Raw genomic sequence first — 11,495 nt, 5'->3', positions numbered from 1 at the left:
AACCCCAAACATAGCATAGGCACTGTGCTGAGAGACAGCAGTGCCCTAGATACCTCAAGCAACATCTCCCAAAAAGAAGGCCACTCAGCAGAGCTATTGCACACCTGCTGGTACCACAAAGAGTCTGAGCACAAACAGTCTCTGCCATAGAAAAAAATCATAATAATAATTCATTATGTGAAACAGTCTTCCTGAAATACAACCAAACAAAATAGCTTTGTGCTGAACTATCAGTTACCACCAGTTTCAAGGGAGTTGATAGTACTCATCACATCTCACAATCAGGCCTAAGGACTTGATCTTGCACCGTGGAAATCCATGATAGTTTTGCTACTGACTTCAGTAGGAGAAGGATCAAGGTCTAATGCTTTGATCCTCCATTAAGAACTGTGCAGAGAGATCACTGCACCCAGTACAGAGCCCCTTTGAAGTCAGTGGGACTCAGGGTGAGCACAAGTGTTAGGTTTGCCCATGCAGTTCTTAGTGCAGGATCAAGGCCTAAATGAGGAAAGACCACAATAAAGTCAGTCAAGGCGTAGAACCAAATCTCAGAACAGGGGGGAATTAGTAGGGTCACAAAGGTGCTAGTCTGTGCTAATTGCTCCTGTCTCACAATCTTGCTGGTTTTGTCTTAAAACCTGGTGGCGGAGCAACACATTTAAATAAAGGACGCTCCTTTATTTTATCTTTTTTCTTATCCCTCAGGTCCCTGCTTTATGGCTGCAGCACATAGTACACATAATATGCAGGAAAAGTATATATATTATGTACAATGTTCTATGTATTACACACGTTAGATGCAATATGTAAAACAGGTAATACATATATAATATAGCACAATCCATTAATGGCTGCCTCTCTCTCACTCTCTAATGCACACACATACATGCAAAATATACAGTTAATTTTAAAAGACATTTCCTTATGTGTGGATTCTGTAAGCATCAATTTCCCCTTCCTCCCCACTTGCTCTCCAAAAAGGAAGGGTGTTCAGCAATTATTTTAAATCAGAAAACAGGCAGAGTTCTTTTAAATAGTGAGATGATCTGGGATACAATAGATGCACCTTGAGTTGTAAAATGTGCTCACTGATAAGCATAATGCTTCAGACCAGAGTGTGCCTTTTGCACTGCCGACAAATGTTGATCTCATGTTGCTGGACTATGTGAACAATCTTGGTGCGTCTTCCATCTAAACTTACATTATGGGTATTTCTTGTTAAGACAGCAGCATCTTTCCAAGATTAGGCCTTTAGGTCTTTTTTCCTCGTTCAAAAGATCCCAGTTATTCCTTTAGGGTTTATCTAGACAGATTAGGGAAACTTGCACTGGTAGCAATGCATCCCCCTAAATGACAGACCTATACTGGTGTGATTGACCCCGGTGGGTTTGTCATACTAATGTAAGCCCCATTTTGCACTGATGCAGTGTGTCTACAGCAGGGATCTGCAGCAGTGTAAATACACCATTGCAAATTTCCCTAATCTATACAAGCCCTTAAATTCAGAACTGCACACCTCAATGAAGTCAACTGCTCCCATGGTTCTAAGTACAGAACCGGATACTTGTAGCATAAAGTACATTACATAAAAACACTTATGTGGTACATGTCAGAAGACAAAGGAATTAGCCCAAATGTGCTTTGCATAGGAAGACACTTCAGGCACAAAGATGGTGTTGCTATGATAAATGCTAATTAACAATAGGCCCACTGATGGAAACAAAGGTGAAACTTGTTCAAACACAAAGAATAAGAAAATAATTACTATAAATTTAAAAAACAACTGTTTCTGCTATACCACACATGGAGAATGTTGGTCACAACTTCTACCATGGCAACAAGTTAAAAATTAAAGTGCTTTTAGATCTGAAAATCTAATAACAAACAGGCCCTTAGATGCACATTGCAGTGCAAACCCAAGGAAAAGTGTCACAGGAAGGCCACTCGTTGACTTTCCCTACATCTGCAGAACACAATGCAACACTGGATCCAACATTTCCATTCTCCCAAGGCAACGGCATGGCAGGCATGACTGATCCCACAACCAAGGTCACTGCACCAGCACAGAAATTCACCAGCACAGCTTGAGACTGATGTTAATAGCCCATGTGACCTATTCTCCGCCTGATCTTTTAGCAACAAATGTGGCCTGGGCTTTTCTTTTGTCGATGTAGTAGAAAAATTAGTCTTCAACGTTACAACCGGAATAAAGCTCCGCCCTACGTCAAAAATAAAATGGAAGGGGAAGGGGACAACAAGAGGGCACCTTTGATCTATAGAGTAAGGCAAAAGAATGTCCAATTGCACAAGCTAATGAGACATAGCAACCAAGGACAGGAGTGTCCAAATCACAAGCAATTTGTTTTCAGCATCACAATGCGCAGTCTGGTGTTTTGTCTTGAACATATGCCGCTGCTAGTGGGAGAGAGAATGTGAAGCAGCTTGTGGCTATGCATTTGGGATCCAGGAAAATGGGGTGAGGGTAGTAGAACTGTAAAAGTTCAGTCTTGTTCCACACCTTGTTAGAGAAGCTGATCACACTTCTGTCAGCATTTTCTTCCCTCTGTAGTCCTGGTTGCTGGTTGGAATGAAGTTGGGATATTTCATAGATTCTAAATCTTCTGTCTCCAGAAATTCTGATTTACTGAGGGACTGATTACTGTCCCCCTTTTTAGGCTCCGAGAAAGGAGATTGCTGCTGGCCACAGGTGACATGGGTGTACCGGCACTGCTCCTCCTGCTCAGTTTCTCGGTGGTAGAAATAGTTAAAGTTGGACACAATAACAGGTACAGGCAGGGCTATGGTCAGCACGCCAGCGATGGCACACAAGGAGCCCACAATCTTGCCCCCGATTGTCATAGGGTACATGTCCCCATAGCCCACAGTGGTCATGGTCACTACTGCCCACCAGAAAGCATCAGGGATACTGGTGAACAAAGATTCTGGGTCATCTGTCTCAGCAAAATACACGGCACTAGAGAAGAGGATCACACCGATGAAAAGAAAAAAGATGAGGAGTCCAAGCTCTCTCATGCTGGCCTGGAGAGTTTTCCCCAGGATCTGCAGCCCCTTGGAGTGTCTGGAGAGCTTGAAGATCCTGAAGACCCTGACCAGGCGGATGACCCTGAGGATGGCCAGGGACATGGTTTGCTGCTGGCCCCCGTTGTTGTTAATGGCAGTCCTAGGCTGCTGTTTTTTCTGTTGCTCTTGAGCCAGCTCGGTGCCCAGGGTGATGAAGTAGGGGATGATGGCCACGATGTCTATAATGTTCATGATGTTCCTGGAGAACTCGGGCTTGCTGGGGCAGGCGAAGAAGCGCACCAGCAGCTCGAAGGAGAACCAGATGATGCACAGGGTCTCGATGAGGAAGAAGGGGTCTGTGAAGAAAGGGCTTGCCCTAGGAGAGGGGTGCATTGGAGATGGGGTGCCATTTGGCTGCTCAGGGAGCAAGAACATCTGGTTGTCCTGGTGCGCGCCCTCCGCAAGGCCCGGCAGAGCGCCCTTGCTTTCCTGGCGGAACTCGGGCAGGGTCTCCAGGCAGAAGATGACTATGGAGATGAGAATCACCAGCACCGAGACGATGGCGATGCCCCGGGCTGGCCCAGAGCTCTCAGGGTACTCGAAAAGGAGCCACACCTGGCGCTGGAAGTGCTGTTGAGGCAGGGGCTTCTCCTCCTCCTGGATGAAGCCCTCGTCCTCCCGGAAGGTCTCGATGGCCTCCTCCCCCAGCTGGTAGAAACGGATCTCCTCCATGAAGATGTCCAGGGGCACATGGACTGGCTTGCGGAGCCGGCCCCCGGACTGGTAGTAATAGAGGATGGCGTCGAAGCTGGGCCGGTTCCGATCGAAGAAGTACTCGTTGCGCAGCGGGTCGAAGAAGCGCATTCGGCGGCTCGGGTCCCCCAGCAGGGTGTCCGGGAAGAGAGACAGGGTCCGCAGCTGGGTCTCGAAGCGCAGCCCGGAGATGTTGATCACCAGGCGCTCGCTGCTGCAGCAGCTGCCGCTCCCGCTCCGGTCCTCCCCGGCAGCCTCCGCCTCTCCGCAGCCGCCCCTGGCCCCTGCCAGAGACAGGGGCTCCTCCGCCCACATGCCAGCTGCACTGCCAGGCCAGGGGAGCCAAGCCCGGCGGGGAGGTGGCGGGGCAGCCCTGGGTCTGCTGCTCTGCCCAGCGCAGGGTGCGCTCTCCCTCCCCCCGCTGCTGCTGGGGTCTGAGTCCGTCTGTCCTCCGCGCTCCCGACTGGGGTCTGGGTCCCTCTGTCCTTCCCCTTGCTGGGGTCTGGGTCCGTCTGTCCCTCCCCTCCCGCCGCTGGGGTCTGGGTCTGCGCGCCCCTCCCCGCTGGGGGCTGGAGCTCGCGGCCTGTCTGGCTGTCCCTGTTTCACCTCCCGCAGGCTGGCTCGCTGGCTGTCCTTCCCTCTCCTTCAGGAGCCGGGGTGCGGCTGTCGCTCCCGCTTGCCGGTTTCTCTCTTCTCCTGGGCGGGGCTGGCTCTGTCGGTCCCTCGCGCCGCTCAGTCTGTCCTTCCCGCCGGGGTCCGCCTCCGCCTGTTGCGCCTTCTGCGCCCCGGCTCAGCCTCTGCCAGTGTCTGGCTCTCGGTCTCCAGCGCCAGCTGCGCCCTGCTCCTCCTCGGCGGGTACCGGCGGGGCGGCTGGGCGCCTGCCCCTAGCTGCTACCGCAGCTCCTCCAGCTCCGTCCTCTCTCCTTCCTACACACACAGCTAGACGTGGGGCGGAGAGTGGTGCCTGCCTCCGCCTTCCTCCCCAAGCCCCCACCCACCCAGCCGGAGGACGCAGCAACAGTAAAGCTCTGGGGAGGGGGGCGATCGGTGCCCGCACTGCCCTCCCCATCAGCGGCCCTACAAGCTCCAGCGGGAAGGTGAAATCGCTACAGCGCTCCCGTCGCAACGGATGGATGCACGACCTTCCCCCGCGCGAACTGCTCCAGCTCAGGGGCTGGCTCTGGAGGTAGCAGCTCCCCCTACTCGGAATGACAGTTTTGTTAACCTAAGCCCCGGCGAATGGCAGAAAACAAGGCAGCGTGATCCAGTGTTCAGAGTAGGGGACACTGCTCCAGGAGACCTGGTGCGCGCTCCCTTCTTTGCCCATCAGTATCTGACCTTGAGCAAGTCACTGGCTGGTTTTAAACAACCTCCAGAGCCTCACTTTATATGTATGATCTGATCACATATATTAAAAGAACAAAATCTGTTACCCTTAGGAAACTGGCTTTGTGAATGGAAATTACCTGAGTAATCTACGGGAGTCAGGAGCCCTGGGCTCAGGAAGGGTAACCCAGTGAAATGTTGTGTCCTGCGAACTATAGGAGATCACACTAGGTGAGCTAACAATAACAGGCCCTTCTGGTCCTAACATCTATGACCATCTCCTTCTATCACTTAATCTCACCCTGGCTCAGTTTCTCCATCTGTAAAAGGGGGCTAATGCTCCTTCCCCTCCTTGCAAAGGACCATTAGATCATTTGATGAAGAGTACATTACCAGTGCTAAGTATTATCTAGGCTTTTATAGTTGTAGCATCTGATGACTTTGTTGGCTTCCAGCCACGTCCTCAATCCATACCATCCCTAAACAGCATACAGTGTAGAAGCAGAGCATTCCCTGAACTCTCTCCCTTTCCAGTCTAGTTATCTGGCAAGATTCTTAGTTGTTAACGCCTGGAATGCTTTTGACCAGTTGGTTGCTACTCTTCTTGGTTCTGTCTTCAGAAAGGAGGTGAGAATCTGCTATTAAATTATTTTAACAGTGCCTAGTTCTTTTTCCTTCCTCTTGTTTTCTGTGCTAAATCAGCAAGTCTGCTGCACTACGGGGTGTGATTCCTGTTTACATTGTGCATAATTAGGCAATTTATGCATCACATGACTAAGTTTACCGAAGAATAGATCCTTTAAAAAAAAATCAACATTTATCTTGTGATAGTAAATTGCTTTTTTACCATGATTCCTATTTCAAATCTTCTGATGAATTATTCATTCATATGGTTACTTGAATCATCATTATTATGATTTATTCATTCATGTCATTACACATTCAGGATATTTTTTTAAATTCTTTTGGGAAGGATGGGCAGGCTCCTGCAGTTTGTAACTGGACACACAACCTTTCACCTCTAAGGCTAGTGGGCTGAACCAGACCAGGTCAGGAGGGATCAGAAGTCACTAGTACAGGACAGGGATTCAACAGTCTGTGTTAAATCGGCTAATGGAGCTCAATGCAGTTCTAGTGGACAGGTAGCTCACTCACCCTTGAGACAACTTGGTAGTCTCAACAGAGGCCCTGATTCTTAATCAGTCCATTCCTATATTTGACACAAAAATGGTTGGGGAGAGGGAGCAAAACTAGCTTTGAACACCCCATATTTTGAGGCAACTTGGCCCTGGCCTCAATTAGAGCAGCATTCAGGTTGCTCCAACTTAAGCTCTACCTTCCCTGGCCCTTTGTAGGCTTGGGCAAAGGGAGAATAGCCAGCATACTGCTCTGGCAATTCTCCCTCCCTCCCAGTTCCTGCCCTCATCTAACACCTGACTGCTCACCTTCACTGGAGGTTGGAAGCAGGACTCTGTGTCACTGAGGGAGCACTCTTCCATAGGAGTATTTTGAGGAGGCTTCTTCACTATGGGAGTGGCATAAAGGAACATTAGGTAAAAGGAGAACTGGCCCTAATCAGCCTAAATAATGAAGATAGAGACTGAAATATAGTTTCACAACTCCAGTTGCTCTAGATCAGAGATATACTGAAGGGAGAAGCATGAAGAAGTTTGAAATCTGTTGCCCTTGTTTCCTGTGGATAAAAAGAGGTGATCAGCCTCCAGGGTTATGAATGTGGTGGCTTTTGCCAGCACCAAACTCATTTTTAATACTGTTGTTAAAAAGGGGGATAATTAGCTTATACATAATGCAGAGATGAACAACAGCTAGCTGTTGCAAGTGTTTAGCTTAGAGAATGTTAAAATACTAAGAATTCATACAACTGTTTTATTCATAAACATAATCTAGGCTGCCAATTGATTGAAGGGAAAGCTTGAAGAAGGAAAATAAGAACCTCAAAAGCAATTTGCTTTATAAGTCGACATACTCATGTACCAAAATTTCTAATGTGCAAAAACTAAATTGGAAGATTAGGGGCCTGCCACACAGTTAGGTGTGCACTTCTGGTGAATTTTGGGTGATATCCCCCCCAAATCCGCCCCCAGTCTGTCTCAGCTACTTACGTGGCCCACATTAAGGTGGTATCTGAGCAACTCACAAACTTTAATGCATTTATCTGCACAACACCTAGGTGAAGCAGGATGATACTATTATTCCCATTTCACAGGTGGGTAACTGAGGCAAAGAGACTAATTGACTTGCTCAAGATCACACAGGAAGTCTGTAATGGAGCAGGGGTTTGAAGCTGGGTCTCCAGCTACGAGAGAACAAATAATTATTTATTTTCCTGAATATGCATTAAGATTGAAATTTTTGCAGTATGAATGGATTTGGAGACCTGATTCCCATTAATTGTTACAGGAACTGGACATCCAGATCTTAGGCAGCTTCCAGAATCCCAGTCTAAAGCCTTTATGTTGCTTATTTAGACCAAACTTCACCAAAGTGGCCTCTGATTCTGGGTGCTTGTTTTTGGGTGCTCAGGTTGAGACACCTCAGACTTGATTATCTGAGGCATTGGGCATCACAGCTCCTGTCAACAGCAGATGGAGTTATGGGTGCTCAGCACATTCTGAAAAATCAGGACCATGGTGTCACAGCCTGAGCACCAGAGACTACTTTGGAAAATTGTGCCCCAAATAAGTTGTTCTTTGAAAGCCTATTGCTCCCTTATGGGGTCCTCTTTTCATTCTTTGTTGTCCTATCCCCCTATGGCTTCCCTGTTTCCCCCCTCTGTAACTTTCCTCTTCTCATCCTTCCTGGGTTGTTTTCTTCCCTCCTGCTTTCCCTTTCTGCCCTAGGACTGGCCCTCTGTGCCCATATTAAGGTACCTCTTCCAGCTGCTGAGCAGCCCTCTCCTCTGGCCCCTATTGGCTTCCTTTCTAAACTGCAGATAGCTGTATCCCAATATAGCAAGCCCTCCACACCCTGTAACTGCTTCTGGAGCTGGGCTCATCTTAGCAAGGCTGAAGGTGGCAGCTGGCTGCCAAAACTGAGGCCATGTCTACACTACAGCATAAAATTGAAATTATAAAACCAGTTTTATAAAACTGGTTTTATAAAATCGATTTTACGCATCCACACTAGGGCACGTTAATTCGGTGGTGTGCGTCCATGGTCCTAGGCTACCATCGATTTCCGGAGTGGTGCACTCTGGGTAGCTCAGTAAAAGAATGAGACCAATAACTTCGATTTCTGTCCACACTAACCCTAAATCGATATAGTAATATCGATTTTAGGGTTACTCCTCTCATTGGGGAGGAGTACAGAAATCGATTTTAAGAGCCCTTAAAATCGATTTAAAGTGCCTTGTAGTGTGGACGGGTACAGCGTTAAATCGATTTAACGCTGTTTAAATCGATTTAACGCTGTAGTGTGGACCAGGCCTGAGTGAAGAAGTTGGCAGGGGACAGAGGAGGGAGCAGCCAGGAAAACAGCTATTTAGCTTTTTAAAAGGCTACACAGACCCCTAGGCAGCTCTCAGAAGTGTTCCCACCAAACCAGGGCAGCTGACAACTATGCATGCGCACGTAAGGTGAAATTCACCCCAAGGCAAAGCACCCAAAACTAACAGTAGTCACTGGAGTCAGTGGATACAGATCTTTGCCATATGACCTTTTGTAATCCTGCCCTGCATCAGGTGACTGAAGCCAGGTAACAAAAAGAAGAATCTTACTAGCACTCATGTCTGCCATACCTTTAATACACTGTGTACCACCTATAATCCCTGCTTCAAGTTTTAATGCAGGGCTTAAGTGCATACAGGCTTTAGCTTTTATTCTGCACCAAGGTGAAATTCATCTACAAGGAGCCAAAATATTTCACATGTAAAATGAATCCAGGTGGCCTAAAAGCAGTAATAGCCACTGAAAAGTTTGCTAGCTGGGAAAACTGCCAGGTTAGAAAAGGATCAGTCACTTCAATTTATACACAGAACTCAGTTACAGCCAACTTGACCCCTTCTCACTTCCTAACAGTCATAAACACAGTGATGGGGATGCTAAACTGAGACAGGAAGCAAAAATTAGCTCATGTTTTCAGCTGTAACAGCACCTCCAAACACCAGTTCTTCATTTTCTCCTCCTACCCCCGAAAACAGCTACAGAATCCAGCCCAGCCCACTAGTAAACAGCCTCCAGTCTCCAGAGCACCAACCTGAAATGGCACTAAAAACTAGTGGCCAGATTTCCCATTTTCTTTTTACTCCTGGGCAAAGTGGGTGTAATATACACCCATTCTGACCTGTCTTTTCCACACACCTAAATAACCATACATGATGCAAACAGTGAAGAATTAGTCCTGGGTTCCAATTCTGGTTCTGTCTGGAGCTCTGTCTACACTGGCGTCTGCGTGTGTGTGAAACTCATATATAAAATTCTCAATCAGTGCGGCTCCACCAGTGCTAGAAACTCTGGATGATGTAAGGTAAAAATAGACCATGGGTATTTGATGACCCTCTAAAAAGATTCTTGAACCTTGTCCACATTACAGCTTCCACTATTGCTAACACTGAAGCAGCTGCATCAGAGAAGGATGACAGGTCCAAATTTTCCTAATACAGAAATTTCCTGAGTGGTCACTAAACTGAAAATCTCTGTCTAAATTCCCCTTTGAGCTCATGGCTCCATCTTATCCAAGTTGTCCTCAGAAAATTGTGCAGCTTTCATGTACCTGAGTTTCAACATTGTCACTGTGAACCAAACACTATGGCTCCAGCCCAGTCCTCTACAATGGCCCCCATACACCGAAGCCAAGAGTTTCAAATGTGACTAGTGACTTTGGGTGCCCAACTTCAAACATCTGGTCCAACCCACACAGCTTGTCATACTCTGAACCTTATCTTCTGCCTAGTATCCAGACAGAGGAATTACAACTGGCTACTGTCTTCATCTAGACCAGACAGCAAATGTGAAAAATCGGGACAGGGGGTGGGCGGTAATAGGAGCCTATATAAGAAAAAGACCCAAAAATTGGGACTGTCCCTATAAAAATCGGGTCATCTGGTCACTCTATCTTGGACAGACTATTACTGCATTAAAGCAGTGTAAGACCTCAGGCAACAAGATCAATTATCCTGATTTGACCACAAAGGCCCATTCATAAACTCCAAAGCCTGCTAAAGGACAACAGAACCCCACTCACAGGATAAGGAGTTGAGGCCCTACAGTGGCCTGGACCATTGACATGCTGGCTCCCAAACAGCTCCTTCTTTCCCCTTGGCCACACAGATCTCCTCAGGTTTTTGATGCTGGATGAAGAGAGACAGGGTGGAAATTTGAGTAGTGTGACCAAATTTCCCTATACTGAATATGGGACACCTGGTAAAATTACTCGTATTCAAGCAAATTCAACGGCAATCAAGAAGAACTATGCAGTACAGATGTTCAAATTAACATCAAGTTGACTGAGCCCCTCTCAAAAAGAAATACTGCATAGTTGGATTCTTTTTATTTACCTTCTATCTTAAAGGCTTTAGGGTTCATACAGAGAGAGGTGACACACACAAGGGGAGAGGTCTCTCTCTCTCTCTCTCTCTTTCACACACACACACACACACACACACACACACACACACACACACACTCACTCACTCACTCACTCACTCTCCTCTCTCAGGAGTGTGATTGACCAACCTGCCCTGCCCTGTGCTGTCTGCCAAGCATGCCTGGCTGGGCCCCCGAGACAGACCCACCTCTCCTGGTATCTGGCACCACATCTTCCTGAGGCAACACGTGGTGGGGGGGCACACAGGGTCACATGCCTCCCCTCCCCAGATTCCAGATTTCTGCCAGGGTTCACATTAGAATGTGGGAAGCAGCAGCCTTTCTGCACTGTGTGGGAGGGAAGGGACAGGAGCTGCTTCCAGCCACAAGGGAGGAGGAGCAGGGGAAGGGATGACCTGGCCTGTGTCTTTGCAGAGCTCACCTCTTCTCCCCCTCCTCTCTCCCTCCCACCCGTGGCTGGAAGCAGCTTGTCCCTTCCTGCCTGCACAATGTTGAAAAGCAGCTAATGCCTCCAGGCTGCTGCTGGCATAACCCAACTGCCTCTTGTCCCCTACAGCATGGACAGGAAGGGGTTAAGCCCTAAGGATGCACTGTACACCAGGGCCCAGGGAAACTGACTCCAGGGGCTTCAGGGACCCAGCCAGAGAAGTGGCTCAAAAGGGGTGGGTGCCTAGGGGACAGAGCAGCCCAATGCTTCCTGGGGGAAGGACCCAGGACAGGGTGGACGAAGGATGAGTGAAGTGGGTGTTAAGCCCTGCCCAGGGAGCTGCTGTGGAACCTGCAGGTTTGGGGTGCAAACAGGCTGAAAAATCGCTTCCCTCCTCCCTCCCC

General features: G+C 48.1%; 1 protein-coding gene across 1 annotated transcript; it reads right to left on the bottom strand.

The window, feature by feature from the left end:
- Positions 1-706: 706 nt before the first annotated feature.
- On the bottom strand, positions 707-4,681 carry LOC115637434 (potassium voltage-gated channel subfamily A member 6-like). The gene has a single exon (XM_030538670.1). The coding sequence runs from the start codon at positions 4,087-4,089 to the stop codon at positions 2,536-2,538; it is 1,554 nt and encodes a 517-aa protein (XP_030394530.1). The 5' UTR covers positions 4,090-4,681; the 3' UTR covers positions 707-2,535.
- Positions 4,682-11,495: the final 6,814 nt, after the last annotated feature.

The sequence above is a fragment of the Gopherus evgoodei genome, chromosome 1 (assembly GCF_007399415.2).
Source record: "Gopherus evgoodei ecotype Sinaloan lineage chromosome 1, rGopEvg1_v1.p, whole genome shotgun sequence".
Lineage (NCBI taxonomy): Eukaryota > Metazoa > Chordata > Testudines > Testudinidae > Gopherus > Gopherus evgoodei.
This window is presented reverse-complemented; position numbering and strand designations above follow the sequence as displayed.

Coding starts and splice junctions, on each gene's coding strand:
- LOC115637434 (XM_030538670.1), bottom strand. CDS start 4,089: ATGTGGGCGGAGGAGCCCCTGTCTCTGGCAGGGGCCAGGGGCGGCTGC.